Below are 16778 nucleotides of genomic sequence, written 5' to 3' on the forward strand. Positions count from 1 at the left end.
ACCTGATGAATTTTAATACTGTTGCAATTCTAACGTCAGTCATTTTAGTAGCCTTGGATATTGTTGATGTACTTTTCATTATAAAATCAAGATTAAACTCTGTAACCTTGGACTATTTTTGTTATTTGTTATAAAATCTGACAATGTGACTATGGCCACAGCTTAGTCCAAAGTGGCCATTCTAATCTAATCATTTTTTTTTTTCTTTTTTTTTTGGACTTCAGGCTCGCATTTATCCATCTGTTGTCACTTTTTACTATCATTTCATGTACATAAATTCATATTTTATGTTTTTGTGAAAAAATCATTTACAACTTGTGTTTTCTGGAATTAATAAGATCTTCACAGATAAAGTGTCCCTCAGTAGGTTTGAAAATGTCATATTCATTGTGATTTTTGCAGTTCACACTGTCATGCGAAAATAGATGTGCATGTGTCACATTTGGAGGGAGAATCAGATTTGGGATGCATTCAGCTGCAGTGTGAATGTAGCTTGTCAGACGTGCTCAGGTGGTTGCTGTGCTTGTTTGTCTTGTGCATTCAGCAGTGCTCACTTTTCTTGAGTGCTGTTTAACTCTGAGATGATCGCTAGGTATGTAGGTGGAAGCCACGTACATTCAGTCCAACATTGTGGTGATCAACTGTGTCCCACAGCCTGTCAATTTTAAGGCTTTGTTTGCTAAAAGCTTTCCATTACGTCAGAGATGCAGGTAGTCATTAGAAATGAGTCACTTGAACTGAGACATTACCAGCTTTATCCTTTGTTGAAGGCAGAGCAGGACTTACAAAAAGCTGGATTTTCTTCTCTCAGCTATCTTTTCAGAAGCTTCATTTGAAGTCTTTCACCAAGACCAAGAGAAAGAGAACAGATTAAACCATTCTGGTTAGTTTATGGGCTGCTTAATTAATTCTTAATAATCAAAAGCAATTTAATATCATATATTGATGGGGTAAAAAATACAATATAAGTCTTATACACTTCCAGTCAAAAGTTCATTTTAAACTTTTTAAATTTTACATTATTTTAAAGGACTCCATCGTAGCTTTCATTGGTCAAGGACCGCCCAAGAGGCAGTTTTTATTTAGAACATTCTTAAACATTTTTATTTAGGAGCATGAAAATATAAAGTCAATGTCTCTATAATAACGGACCGGCAAATTATTCATTCAAGAATGTCATGAAAGTTTACTGTAACAGTTGCGCAGAGTCTATGTCGTAAACTTCACATTCTTTTGAAAATTCTGCGTTTAGCTCATCCTGAGAAGCCATTATTATCACGGTTGTAAACACAATGGTTTTTTCTCCAAGAGGGGATTTGGCGTCACGTTGGCTTTGTTTCGTACACGCCTCGCGAAAATCCTGTTGAATTTAACCAATGAGATGATGACGTCGAAACTCCAGAAGTAAACACTTGGAGTTGTACTAAGGGTACATGCATATATATATGACTAGCAGTGTAGCTGATCAGAGAAGTCACATTAGGACAGGGGTGTCCAGTCCTACTCCTGGAGGGCCACTTTCCTGAAGAGTTTAGCTCTAACACACCTGCCTGGAGGCTTCTAGCGATCTTGAAGACCTTGATTAGCTGGTTCAAATGCATTGGATTAGGGTTGGAGCTAAACTCTGCAGGATAGTGGCCCTCTAGGATCAGGTATGGACACTCCTGCATGAGGATGTTATAGGAGTCTAACATTCAGTATGTACTTTCCTCTAGTTCCCACAGCTCCCCCTCAGGGTGTGGAGGTCAAGGCAGTAAACTCAACCACAATTGAATTTACCTGGAATCCACCGCCTCAGCAGTTCATCAATGGCATTAATCAAGGTTACAAGGTAAACTCAATTCTCCTCTACTGGTTCCTATTGAGTCCCTGTTATATACAGAAAATATGATGTGTTTTGTGTTGGTCTGTGCCTCAGCTGATGGCGTGGCCTGAACGATCTCCAGAGGATGTTATCATCGTGACCATCACCCCTGATTATCACGGGACACGCCACCTCGGTTACATCAGCGGTCTAAAAAAGTTCACCTGGTACTTGACGTCAGTGCTGTGTTTTACCACACCAGGGAATGGACCCCGCAGTGTCCCCAAACTGGTGCAGACTCACGAGGACAGTAAGTAATAGACTCTTAGTCTGTCAGTCCATACTCCAGGTCATAAGGTTGTGTTTCTGTCTCTCACTGAATCATAGTATTTAATACAATTGCTACTCAGAATCTGATTGATTGGATTTATATAAATGTTTTGTCTGTCAAAAAAACAAGCACAATTAGAATGTGGGGGGGGGGGTCACAAGAACCCTAGTTTATGAAAAACAGGCAGAACAAATGTGCAAATTATCTGTGAAAAAATTTGTACATAAATATTCATATTTAGTTCAAAAGGACAGTTACATAAAACTGATTTAGAAATTATTTACCCAAAACTATTCTTGTTCTTCATGAGTAATTCCGGTTGTACCTTTATGACAGATGCTGTTTTAATGAGAAATTAACCAATGAGCTGTGCTGTTTGACACAAAATGCACTGGAAAATATTTATATAATCATATTTTTAGTATATATAGGTGTGTGTTTGTTCTGGTATATATGGTTTATGAGGACACAAATGTGTATAATGACATGGGAACTACAATGTAAACATGGTTTATGAGGACACTTTATGTGTCCCTGTAAACCAAATGCATTAAAAAACATACTCATTTATTTTTTTTATTTATTTTTTTTGCCAGTAGTTTTTTGTAATGCGTTGGTGTAGGGTTAGAATAAGGGCATAGAAAATACAGTTTGTACAGTACAAAAAAACATTATGTCTGTGGAAAGTCCTCATTAAACATGACGTTATGGGGACAAAATGTTCCCACAAAGATGGCAATATCCGAAATTCTTGTCTATGTGGGGAAATTTTTTGGTCCCCATATGAGGAAACAAGCTTATAAATCATACAGAATGAAGTTTTTTTTTTTAAATAAAAATGCAGAAAGAGGGGTAGGTTTAGGTGTAGAGCAACAGACAATACAGTTTTTACAGTATAAAAACCATTACGCCCAATGGAATGTCCTCATGAAACATGGAAACTCAACTGTGTGTGTGATTTTAAAAAACACACCAGCCTCAAAATGGAATTTACCATTTTTTAATGGAGGCTTCAAAGATAATTAAGTTAAACAAAATACTAGTTCAGAACAAAATGTTTATTTTAATTACTGAAAAAGCCAAACCACAAAAAAAATGCTCTTTAGTTGGCGGGAGATATTTTAATATATGTACAGTAGCTTACTGCCAGCTTTTGGCCTTTACATCAGCATCATGACACAGTGTTCTTGCTCTGAAACTCTGCTGGGCTAGTTTGGAGGTGCTAAAATACCAAATTACAAAATGTCTTATAAAAGTCACATTAATTAAAGTACTTTTCAGACTTAAGTACAAATACTGCTCTGTGGGTCAAGCCGATGTAATTATATCAGTGTGTTAAGGCATGTGACACTACAAGTGAGAAATTAGTTGGTGTACTTTAGGAGGAATGTTAGTGAGAGAAAAAAATGAACATAGAAAAAGCAACAATGTTTGTGTATGTGTTAGGTTTTGATATCATTGGGATCTTTGTTGTGGTTCATTATAAAGGGACTAAATAATGCTTTATATCACGTTTCATAATTAGAGTTTGGATTAGTTGGTAATCAGCCCAATTAGCTACAATAGAAAGAGCTTAGAAACAAATGAAAGTATGCAAACAGGAAATGTCTGTGTGTTTAGTTCCAGGCCCTGTTGGTCGCTTGAGCTTTACAGAGATTTTGGACACGTCTCTGAGAGTGAGCTGGGAGGAACCCGTGGACAAGAACGGCATTGTTACTGGTGAGTGTTTTTGACCCTTATGCTGCTTTCTTTGATATGATACTGTAGAAAAACTGTAGAAGTTATGAGCAGACATGTCACAATAATAAAGGAAAACACTTATTATTTTGCAGCAACAAATCTGAATGAGTTTATTTGCCCCAGCATTTGCAAAACTCAGTTTTGGGAATGATGAATTGTTCATTAGATTTGTCTTTGCTGTTAAATGAAATCTAATCTGCCCCCCTCTGTTTAAATGTAGCTGAACGTTGCATTAAACAGAGCAGGTGAGCCCGTAAAGGAGCTCCATTTTCATTTGGCAACTCTTGGGTGTTCATATAGCTTTATTAATGGATACACTTCTATTTAACACTTCATTGAGTTTTTGCACAAAGGCAATTATGGCATCGTTGTTTGCGTTCAGTTGGCAGAAACAATTTTCTCTCCCTGTTGCACAGCTGTAAAGGATGCTTTTTTGTGTGTGTGTGTGTGTGTGTGTGTGTGTGTGGCTGTCTCTCCGTGTGACTCTGTGTGTGGGCATAGAAGCATGTGTTTTAGTATTCCAGGAGTGCTATTTATCCATATTGTGCTGGAATCATTACCACAAGGAATGGAAAACGCAAACAGATCAAAATAAAAGAAATGTTAACTGTGATCAAAAGATCTGTAAGCACGAGTTGACATTCCGGCATAAGACAAGAACATGAGCGTGAATCTCAACAAACCTGTTAAGAACACTTCCAGATCATATTTTACCCCAAAATCAAGAAGATTTTGCTTTTGAAAAATAAAGACTTTTTAGAGTATTTTTGCACTGTGAAATTATTTTAAAGAGAATTAAGCACATTTCCCATCATGTTATCATTACTGTAATAAATAGGCAAATAAATAAATCATTCTCATTGAAGTAGTCCAAAAACATTGATATTTTTTTAAAAAAATGCTGTGCTTTTGATCTTTCTATTCATCAAAGACTCCTGAAAAAATGTATCACTGTATCCACAAAAATATTAAGCAGCACAAGGACGATGTGACACTGAAGATTAGAGTAATGACTGCTGAGAATTCAGCTTTGCCATCACAGGAATAAATAACATAAATCAATTTATTTATAAAATTTTGCAACTGTTAATAAAATTTTAAAAATCTTATCAGGCCGAATCTTATGAATGTTTTGTTGTTGATAATAATGTAACAATTAGAATCTAGTGAAAATTGATCTTTGAGAATTATGAAAATTAGATAAAAAGGATGGCAATGAGAAGACATTGCTGTAAATAAATAGTGAGTAGAATTTTTCTACAATGTCCAAAAATGGCTGAACCATTAATTGTCATGTAAATAATTTCAAAACTAAGTCTTAAAAATACATGGGTTTAGTTTATGTATGCAAAATATAATTTCTTTTCTTTTTCATTTGGCTTGAAATATGACCAGAGCAACACATTTTCACGAGAGTCACTCATGACATCTCAATAATGCAGAGAAAGAATTCGATGTGGGCTAACGAGGCAGCTGTAGATTGATACTAGACATAGATTAAGCCGAGAGAGTTGCAGAACGGCACTGGATGTAGATTGAGAGTTTGGAGACGAATGAGATCAGACATACATTAGACTAAATAGCTCCTGTCTATATCAATGTACACAGCATTGTTGCTCGTTGAATGTTCCCTATGCCTGTTCTCCAGCGAGCTCTCCCAGTGCAAAGCTTGATTTATGAGCACTTCAATGAAAAAGGACATTCAGCGATTGGAAACAGTGCTGACTCTGGGAGAAAATACTCCCAATAAACAGCAAATTACATAGGATCTCTGCTGGCTATTAGTCTCAGTTAAATGCGGGTTAGGGGGCAGAGCCCTGGGTCTAGACAACTCACTACAGCAGTTCCCCATTTCACCCACCTTGTTTGTTAAAGAGAGATTGTTTATTTCAAGTTCAAGACCTCAGAAAAATTCCTCCTGCTCTGGCAAATTGTCATCCCAGGTTGGACTTGGACGAGACTCCTTAAATTGACCCGTTCCCACAGGTTTCGAGCTGTAAAGTGTGTAAAACTCAAAGGACTTTTCAAGTTTTAATGAATGTGATGGGGTTTTGCAGGTTACCTGGTGTCCTGGGAAGTTCAGGGGAAGAACCAATCGCGAGTGGCGCGTACTTTGACCAACTCCACGTTGGACTACAAGGTCACCGGTCTGACGTCCCTCACTACGTACACGCTAGAGGTGGCAGCTATGACGGAGGCGGGCGTAGGAACTGTAACTTCCTCCACCATTTCATCCGGAGTGCCACCAGGTCTGTCGTAGCATTCAATCATAGACGATTAAAAATAAAACCTGCATTACAGGAGCTACTCTTCCTTATTTCTGCATGAATATTGTAAACAAGCAATATAAGAATGAGTGATGATCTTTTATGCTGGTGTTTTTTGCTCAGAAACTGCGAAGTTGGTGCCTGTGTGCTGCCATAAATCAAATGTGGCACTGAAGGAGAAATATTCATTTGCACCGGCTTTAGAGCAGGCTTTCTCTCACTGAAAGAAGGCAAATGCTGAACTGGTTGAACGCCAAGCCAAAACCATAATGCCTGCTGATAAATTGCATATTGTGAGACATTAGGGAAACAGACGTCTACACATCTCAGTGGGGATTTCAGGCAGATGCGAGACTATCGTCTGTTATTTGATTTAATTCCAGTGTAATTTCATCAAAGGTTTCTCGAAACCAAATGAGACTTTTTATCTCTGCGCTTCAAAAGAATCGCACATCTCTTGTTTTTTTAACTCAGTCCCTCGTGCAACACGAATCTACACAGTGTTATTAAAAATATTCCGGTCATGATTTCGAAATGTGGAGTGTTATTGACTTTAGAAGGCATGGGTGTGGATGTTTTGTGGTTATTGATTGTTGTGATGTGTGGATGTTGTTTAGAAGTGACTTTTAACTTTCGCTTCGTTTCGGTTTCACGCAGAACTTCCCGGGCCTCCATCAAATTTGGTTATTTCCAAGATCAGTTCACGATCTGCTACGCTGAAGTTCCGTGCAGGGGATGATGGGAAGACGACCATCTCCAAGTGGATCGTTGAGGGGCAGGTGAGTCATATTTCAGTTCTTCTTTATCTGATCATTATCCGCCTACCATCACGCCGGCCTGAAGCTGTACATCCTCACAGTGCTCCCTGATGAGTCTTCACTAGCAAATAAAAACATTTTACATGATAATGAAACGTCCCTGCAGTGTTGAGTGAAGTACTTATGATGATTTGTGTAGGCTTTGTCTCCTAATCCTGGGAATGTGCATTCCAGTTATTTTGACAGCTTGATGGATAAATCAGTCGAGTTCTAGAGGATTTAAGGTGGGACAGTGAAGCAAAAACAAACGTCGGTTCTATTTTTATTAAAATATATTTTTTTAAATGGCTGTTGCACTGCATCTCACCAAAAATAGAGTTCTTCTTCTTATCTTGTTGACTTTGTCGATCAACAAGATTTTCGGCTGTTGTAATGTGTCTCAAATAAAATGAAATAGTTCTTGAGTGGGACAGTGGAGCGAAAACAATTTCTGCAATATTTTTATTTGTACAAAAGTTTTAACTGTTGTATCATGTCTCGCTAAAAAAGAAAAAAATTGTGGAGCAAGAAATTCTTTGCAATTTTTTTATTTGTTGGTCAATGAATTTTGACATTTTTATTATGTTATTTTATCATGGTATTTTGTGTCTCACAATAAAGAAAGAATGAAAGAATGAATGAATGAATGAATGGATGGATGGATGAATGAATGAATGAATGAATGGATGGATGGATGGATGGATGGATGGATGGATGAATGGATGGATGGATGGATGGATGGATGAATGAATGAATGAATGACAGTGTTAGCTCATAATCTCAGTTTGATTCAGGCAATCTGCTCATCAGTTTAGTATACTTAAGGTTAGACCGTGATTATTTGGTAGTGTTTAAGCACTCAAACCTACATCCAGCTTTAAAAACAGCCAGCATGCAGACTTATCCCACAGACTCGATTCACTTCCACTCAGCACTTCCATTTCAACCTGAATAACAGCAAGTTCCAGTTGTGATTGCCCTCCCCGGCTCAGAGATGTATTTAGAGGGCATCCTCGCCCTTTCCACATCACCTGCGACTCTTGCAAAAGTGATGACAGATTGAATCACATGACTGACTCCTAATTTGTAATCGACGTCAACTCTCTGAACTTGACGGCGCCGGGCCGGAGCTTGCAAAAGGAAGCTTCTGCTTTTCATGTGGCGGCTCTTGAATTCCAGAGTTGATTGAGGCCGGGGCTATCTGCCGCTGCAGAAATCTGTCACCGAGCGAGAGAGAGCCCCTGCATACGCACCAGCTATGAAATACAATGGCAGTCTCCAGCATAAGGTGCCACGCGTCCAACATCTATCACGTTGGCATAAATGCTTACCGCATACAGTACACTCCACTGCTCATAGTAAATCTTCCTGAGTGCTATGAGCTTTGATTGGTTTAGACTTGGCTCGCACAATGTGTTTGAAATGGGGCAGTGGCTGGCACTGTCCTGGACTCAATTGAAAAAGCTTTAACCGCTCTGCATTCCCGCTGAAGGACCGTTCCCTACAAAACACTCTAAGAGCCTTTGGCCTGTGACGTACCTGGTATAATGAAGTGCAGTGTGGGGATTTTTCTTCTCCTTCTTTCATTTACTTTGCTGCTTGGACTCTGCATTTGACAGATACCGAATGGCTCTTTTCAGATATTTGGTAATGCCGTCTCATGTAGCCAGACTAGTGCCATAAAGTCCACTGCTTATTCTGGTGAAGAATCACCCATCTGGCTGATACATTAAATGACAAACCGCTTTTACTTTGTGACATTTTTAGGGTGTATATCTCATTCACAGACTAAGTCTTATAGATTTTGTAGTGCTTTTGTAGCAGCCCTTGAACTTATAAACATGATTTTGTATTCTGGTGATAAATGAGTGAATATTGATTTGCAGTTTTCATCAGATAGTCTGTAGGATTTTTCAAAATGTATTTATAGGACGGTCAAAGTTAATGTATAAAATTAAAATATTTATTAAATATGTTTAGTCAAGTATTTTTTAAATGCTTCAGTGATATTTATTGTGAAAAGTAATTTATTTATTTATTTATTTGAAATAAATTGAAAAGCTTTCTCTTCAGATTTATTTCCCTGTTATTACTCTATTATGGGGTAGAAAAAAGGACAGAACTTAGTTACTTTTGAATTATTGTTTTTTTATGTACAAATCTTGACAACATTATAAGTGGACCTCAGAGAACAGTACAAAATAATAAAAAAAGGCAGCTCATGACCCCTTTAAGACATCCCTCACGAGGGGATCATAATGTGTAGGGGTCGCTGGTATTGTTGGCACAGACTGTAACAGCAGGGTTCTCTGTCTTTAGGTTGGCAGTATCGGTGAAGAGGAAGAGTGGAAGGTGTTGTACGAGAAAGAGAATGACCCTGAAGCTCAGGTGCTGGAGGTGCCCAATCTCACACCGTTCACACACTACAGGTCAGCGCTGTTTCACTGCAAACACACATTAACTGCATTTACGCAGAAATTGCCATGTAAACAGCATTTTCATTTACTTTAATCTGAATAAATACACATTTTAAGTAAGCCTAATCAAATTAAGACATCTAGATTACTCCAATTACAGTTGCATTACTGAAGACACATACACACCTTAAACAGATTATGATTCTGTGCCTGCATAAACAAATCGAACGGTTCACAGTAAAAGTCAGCACACTATGGCAATGTTTTCGCTTCTGTGTTTATGCCTCTGATCTTGTTATTTTCTGCTTCTTTCCCTGAGGATGCCATTAATTCATTCCTTTCTTCTTTCTTGTTCTTTCTCATCTTGACATCTTTGTCTTATGCTAAAAAAAAAAAGACAATTGAACCTAGATTTGCTACAGAAGTGCTGAGAAATTTATTTACACACAGAAAACACTTTATTTAATGCATTGACTTCAGAATTCACTACACACTGCAAGTTCTGCGAGTGACGGTCGCATCTGAATGATCGCTCTGTGTGTGTACAGAAAACAGCACAGAGTGAAAAATCACTTTAAAACTTGTGATGGTTGATATAGTGATAACCATAGCTGCAATATAGCATATGGCATCTTGTGGATATAAATAACAAACATGGATGGCAACCTGTTTGGTGTTGATTCTGCCAAAAGAAATAATAAAAACTAGAGCTAAAATTGTATCAAAATGTATATATTTGCTAAATGTGATTCACAAACGCATATGCATTTTCATATTTCATAATTCATATTCACAAAAATATTAAAACTTCACAAATGCAAAGCACAATTCATAAATGCTCAAGTTTGTTTGCACATTTATCAAAGAATATCTATATATATATATATATATATATACATATATATATATATATATACATATATACAAGTTTTTGTTTACATCATATATGTGTGTATACTGTGTATATTTATTATGTATGTATAAATACAAAAACATGCATGTATATATTTAAGAAAAATTTTGTTTAATTTATAATATAAAATATAAGAATATAAATATATAAATGTATATACATGTAAATATTTTCAAAATATATACTCTGTGTGTATTTATATATACATAATAAATGTGTTTCAATATAATTAATTATTAATAAGTGATTATACTTAATTATTTAAAAATATTGTTTAGTACGCTTATATAGACCATCTATAATGAAAATGCTATTCAGTGCTATACTTTATGTGTCTGCAATAATAGTCATCTTTGAATCTTAATTCGGGGAATTTTCTCAAAAAATATGAATATATGGAATTTATTTGAATAATCGCTTTATTTGAATAATCAGCTAATATAATCTATTTAATTAAATCTTTTAATCTATTGACATCCCTTATTTCAAATACTGTATTCCAGAATTTGCTACAAATCTACTATTCACCATATAAAAATAATATTTTGTAAAATTGTACCTATGAACCGTACGATACATTTGTCACATGTAAACTGCTTAATTTGAATATTGTCTTATTTACAGTGCATCGATAATCAGACTATTTCATTTAGTAAATATGAAGATACTGCTGTAATCTAAACAGGTTTCATGTCTGACTTCATCCGTTTGTTTCAGACAGCTTGAATCAGCTCTGAGCTTCATGATGAACTGCTTGCCTCCATGTTTTTCTCTACCTTGCAATTTATGTCAGATCTTATGGATGTTGTCGCAGCCTCTCCATTTGTTCTACTCACTGATAAACTTTGATTTCATGGTAATTGGTGCAATTATAAAGTGAACTGCAGCGAGCACATGCCCCACACAGGGTTCCTCACAGACTCTACTGCCGTGTACTACTTTCCCACTGGAAAGTCTGACCAATGTTAAGTTTTAACGAAGTGACTGATTAACTTGGTGGTTACAGGTTCCGAATGCGTCAGGTGAATATTGTGGGCCCGAGTCCGGTGAGCGTGCCGTCCCGTGTAATTCAAACCCTGCAGGCTCCTCCAGACAAGGCGCCCAGCAGTGTGACGGTGCGCACGGCCAGTGAGACCAGCCTCTGGCTACGCTGGGTGGTAAGTGCCATTGTGATTCAAGGAAGTTATTACTTGTTATTATTGTAACTTTCAGTCTTAGTGTTCTGACAGGCTGTCATTATCTTGTATCACACATGAATACAAGCTAGGATGTTGAAAGCAGAGTGTTTTTAGACATCTATTGATTTTCACCTGATATAAAGACTGCTGACATGTGAGAGCTACTGCCTAAATTGAGTTCTCAAATTGAAGCGCTTTACCTGTCAAATTAAAAGCACATGAGAGCTGATGTTTTGCCAGTTTGTGACTTACCTTTTGGAACCCAATTAAAATCATTCATTTGATTTTTTTTTTGTGCACGTAAATGATGTAGCATTAATAAATATGTGTATTAAATATAAATATGAGATTTATAGGAGCATATATTTATAGGTTTATAGGTTAGGCTGAGCTCAGCTTGCTTGCTTTAGCACTGTTCAGGACTCTGCTGAGACTGCGTGTTATAGACGAAGCACTGTTTATTTTTACACTGTTTTCTTCTTTGGTTTTGCGTAATGAAAAAAGTTTTATAAATTTAGTATTTTAGTATTTTGTCATGTTCTTTATTTTTAGTCCATTTTACCCTAAAGGGCATATAATTTTAGTCAAGGAAAATAATATTTTGAAGGTTGAAGATACTGCTCAGAATGATTAAAAAAAAAAGTGTATCAATGTTCAAAGTTTTGTAACATACACTACTGTTCAAATGTTTGGGGTCTGTATTGGAGGCTGCATATATTTGATCAAAAATACTGTAAAATGGTAATTTTGTGAAGGTTTTTTATTTATTTTATTTTTTTAATAACTGTTTTCTATTTGAATATGTTGTAATTTATTCCTGTGAAAACAAAGCTGAATTGTCAGCATCATGTGACTCCAGTCTTCAGTGTCACATGATCTTTTTTAAAAAATCATTCTAATATTCTGACTTGCTGCTCAAGAAACATTCATGATTATTATCAATGTTAAAAAAAAAAGCTGTGCTGTTTATTATTTTAATGGAATCTGATACATATTTTTTCAGGATTCTTTAATGATTAAAATGTTTAAAAAAATAATTTGAATTAGAAATCTTAATAAATGTGTTCTCATTGAATAATTAATAAAAAAAAAAAAAAAACTTACTAACCCCAAACTTTTGACTGTCAGTTTAATATAAAATTACCATAACAACATAAACATTTATTAATTGAAATATGTATGCATATACAAAAGAGTTGTTGCTAAAACCAAAATACATCTTGTGAAAACTCTTCATTCGCATCACCGTGTGTCAAAAGGTGTATCGTTACCTTCATGAATACAGATAATTAATCTTAAATTATTTAAATCAATTCTTTCCAGATTATTCCACTGCAAAAGACCTTGGTTAGTTCATTATTAATGCCTTGCAGCCTGTTTTTTTCTTGCCATTTAGCATCTACTGCATGTGTTCATTAAAATATTATTTTTTCCTTATCTTCATTACCGCTGATGAAATGAAAACACTCTATGTCGAGGAACATCTCTGTCAGTAATTCAGTTGATTAATAACAAGAGTGATGTTTCCCCGCAGCCACTGCCGGAGACTGAGTACAATGGAAACCCGGAGAGCGTGGGCTACAGGGTCAGAGTGTTGCGAGCGGACCTGCGGGGTGAGGCCAGCACACGATTGGTGAACGACAGACTGGAGAGGGAGATCACCCTGGAGGGTCTGGAGGAGTGGACCGAATACCAGCTGCAGATCCAGGCCTTTAATTCCATAGGCCCCGGGCCCTGGAGTGAGCCTTTGAAGGGACGTACGCGTGAGTCAGGTGAGGACACCCAGTCGGATACTAATATGGGTTGATGAGCCCCATGGGACGTAGGGATGCAGAGGGAGCATCATGAAATTTCCATTCTTAGGATAATCATATTCTCAAATCTAAACAGGTGGTTCGCAGATTGAAATTTTATTTCCTTTATGTGATCAACATAACAGCTCCTCACAGCACACTTACTCTGTCTGACTCGAGAGCTGCTCTGAATGCATGCCTACACTGCAGATAAGAAGCCAGGTGATTGGCTGCCTGATGTCGCTACTTATCTTTACCATTGCTCCCTGCAAGATACACCCTAGAAAGATTTATGGCCCCAAATGGCTACAGCGTAAACTTCAAAAATATGCTATTTAAAGGTGAAGTGTGTCATTTCTGTGTCACTGGTGATATCAGACTGAATTTTAAACATGTTTACATTTTTTGTAAACAATGAGAATGATGTTTACGCATGCAAAAGACAGCACCATAATGCTAGGGTTTTGTAGTTAATGCAGTAGTTCTGGGTGGTTGCTAGCCCAGGTCTACAGATCCCAAAGAAATTAATCATTTTATTCAATAAGGAGGCATTCAGTTGATCAAAAGTGACAGTAAAGACATTTATAATGTTACAAAAGATTACTGTTTCAAATAAATGCTGTTCGTTTGAACTTTCTATTTATCAAAGAATTAAAAAAAATAAATGTATCACAGTTTCCATTATTATCCATATTAAACAACACAACTGTTTTCAACATTGATGATAAGAAATGGAGCAAATCAGCATATTAGAATGATTTTTGAAGCATCATGTGACACTGAAGACTGGAGTAATGATGCTGAAAATTCAACTTTGCTTCACAGGAATAAAAACTACATTTAAAAATTGGAATAATATTTCATAATTAGCCTTGGTGAGCATAAGAGACTGTTAAAAATGTAAAAAAAAATCTCAACAACCCCCAACTTTTGAACATTAGTGAAACTACTAAATTGAACTGTTTTATTCTTCCCCAATTTAATTATATTTCCACTTGGTAAAAAATTGAAAGTCTGATCACTTAAAGTAATAGTCATCGTCCTCTAAACAAGCTTCAATATTTGAGCAGCTTAAATCCATAACTGATAGTATGACAAGTAAACACTAGTTTTAAACACTCTTTCCATCTTCCAGGGTTTGGATGATCAGGTTACCCCACCACAATCTTATCCAGTTGATCAAGTGATGAATAAATAAATGAGTCAGTGTTGTTGTGCCTAACCTAGTTGTCCCACTCAAACAGATTGCAATTCCATTTGGTGCCACTAGTGGATCAGAAATTGCACACTTCAACGTTAAAAGTTCTTTTGAAGGCTGCACTTGGATGACCGTAATCAAAAACTGAAGTTTGTCTGTGGATGGAGTCATTATATAATTGTGTGACTAATAGCTCACACGCAGAGACGTTCTGGGCTGGCTGTGCTGTCTGATATGAGGACTGGTGTTAAAGGTTTGCCATCTTTTAGTGGTCTGTTCACTGTCTCCTCACGCTCAAACTCTTGTTTGCTGCTCACACGCTAATGCTGTTTGCTTTCTTTTTTCCCTTATGACATTGGAGAGGTGACTAATCCCTGTGAGTTTACTCAGTACTCGGGGCCGTGTGTTAAGGCACAGTGTGATAAGGGAGTGTGATTTGTCTTTCTGTGTTTGCATAGTGCCATCGGGGGCTCCGGAAAATGTGACGGTGGAGGCCATGAGCTCCAGTCGCATCCTGGTAACCTGGGGCTCGGTTCCTGAGCATGAGCAGAATGGCAACATCCTCGGATATAAGGTGGTTACTCGTGAGAATAGCTTCTGCGTTGTTGTTTGTCTTATTTTTATTAGCTGTGATTTCACACAAATGAAAATGACCTCAGACTGATGTCAAGTAGTGCGCTGAGGTACTCTGAAACAATGTTTGCTGAAGGAGCTTTGGCTCAGTATAATAAGCATCTCAGAAGTGAATAAAGGTTTTTCTCATGTAAGATCAACCCCTTAAACTGTGTTTTGTATGATGAAATGACATGAAAGATTTGATGGTTGTTTCTCTTGAGGAGGGGAGGCATTGTTTTTATTCTTCACTGAAACCAAACATTTCCTATAATAACTACCCTTTTAGCTGTACTGTACTATTCTTAAAATGAATCAATCTAATATGTGACCCTGGAGCACAAAAGCAGTCATAAGTAGCTAGGGGTTGCACGACTACTGATTTCTGCTAGTCGATTTCTTATTTAAAAAAATACTTGAGTTACTCGACTACTCATGGTTCATGCTACTGTAAATACATGAAATACATATACATTACATATGTAAATTGTCAAAACTTTATAATTATGACATTACATATTTTATATATATATATATATATATATATATATATATATATATATATATATATATATATATATATATATATATATATATATATATATATTAGTGCTGTCAAACGATTAATTGCGATTAACCGCAACCAAAATAAAAGTTTTTGTTTACATAATATATGTGTGTGTATATTTATTATATATACAGTAACTAGTGGCATTTGCACCTTCTGTCATACCACTGACTGTTTGCCACTGCAATAGACGCATTTTGCAGTATTAAGGTTAACGATTAATTGATCTTGAACGACGATCGATTATGGGAATGATCTAAAACTGACATCCCTAATTTGAACCCTTTCCAAAAAATGACTGTTTGATTTTGAGATCCATCTTTTCACACTGAGGACAACTGAGGAACTTACATGCAACTATTACAAAAAGTTCAAACTCTCACTGATGCTCCAGAAGGAAAAACAATGCATTAAGGTCAAAACTTTTTGAATTTGTAGATCAGGGTAAATTGAACTTATTTTGTCTTCTGGGAAACACGTAAGTATCTTCTGTAGCTTCTGAAGGGCAGTACTAAATGAACAAATATGATAAAAATAAAATAAAAAATGTATACATTTTCATTCTGTTCAAAAGTTTACACCCCTGGCTCTTAATGCAGTGTTTTTCCTTCTGGAGCATCAGTGAGTGTTTGAACATTTTGTAATAGTTGCATATGAGTCCCTCAGTTGTCCTCAGTGAGAAAAGATATGAAAAACTATTTTTGCAGTGTTGAAACATGGGGCCATATGATCAAAAATCAAGGGGAAAATCTATTATTATTTTTTTAAGTTTGATATTATCCTTTGAACATTTTATGCATTTTTCTTTTATCTTAGAAGCCATATAAAGCAGTTAATGATTGTTCCAGTACCATTTCATTATCATTTTTTAAAAGTTGAAAAATTCATTGAAAGTCTGACCCATGTGGAAAGACAAATATTTGCAGTTAGATCTGGATGTGCACCCATATGTTCAGAAAAGCTTCTCTGGTTTAAGTCAACAGTAATTAAGGCAGGAGGATTTATGACGAGAGAAAAAAAACAGCAGCCTGCTGAACAATAGACTCAGAGGGACAAACCTCATGCCATTCAGCCTTACTAACAGCCTGTGTGTTTGTATTTAATGTGACCTTAAATTAAAGTTAGTCACAATCACTAAATCACACAACGGTGATGTGAAC

At 36.3% G+C, this 16778-nt stretch overlaps 1 protein-coding gene across 6 annotated transcripts in view; it reads left to right on the forward strand.

Moving 5' to 3' along the window:
* Positions 1-16778, forward strand: part of LOC109061437 (protein sidekick-1-like) — a 297368-nt gene that overhangs the window by 240769 nt on the left and 39821 nt on the right. For all 6 annotated transcript variants that reach the window (XM_042720114.1, XM_042720116.1, XM_042720118.1 and 3 more), the window contains 9 exons: positions 1716-1831; positions 1919-2114; positions 3756-3854; positions 5933-6124; positions 6800-6921; positions 9259-9368; positions 11276-11426; positions 12982-13219; positions 14897-15012. In XM_042720114.1, coding sequence (XP_042576048.1) covers positions 1716-1831; positions 1919-2114; positions 3756-3854; positions 5933-6124; positions 6800-6921; positions 9259-9368; positions 11276-11426; positions 12982-13219; positions 14897-15012 — 1340 coding nt within the window. The remainder of the gene's footprint in view (positions 1-1715; positions 1832-1918; positions 2115-3755; positions 3855-5932; positions 6125-6799; positions 6922-9258; positions 9369-11275; positions 11427-12981; positions 13220-14896; positions 15013-16778) is intronic.

Source organism: Cyprinus carpio, chromosome B3, assembly GCF_018340385.1.
Source record: "Cyprinus carpio isolate SPL01 chromosome B3, ASM1834038v1, whole genome shotgun sequence".
Lineage (NCBI taxonomy): Eukaryota > Metazoa > Chordata > Actinopteri > Cypriniformes > Cyprinidae > Cyprinus > Cyprinus carpio.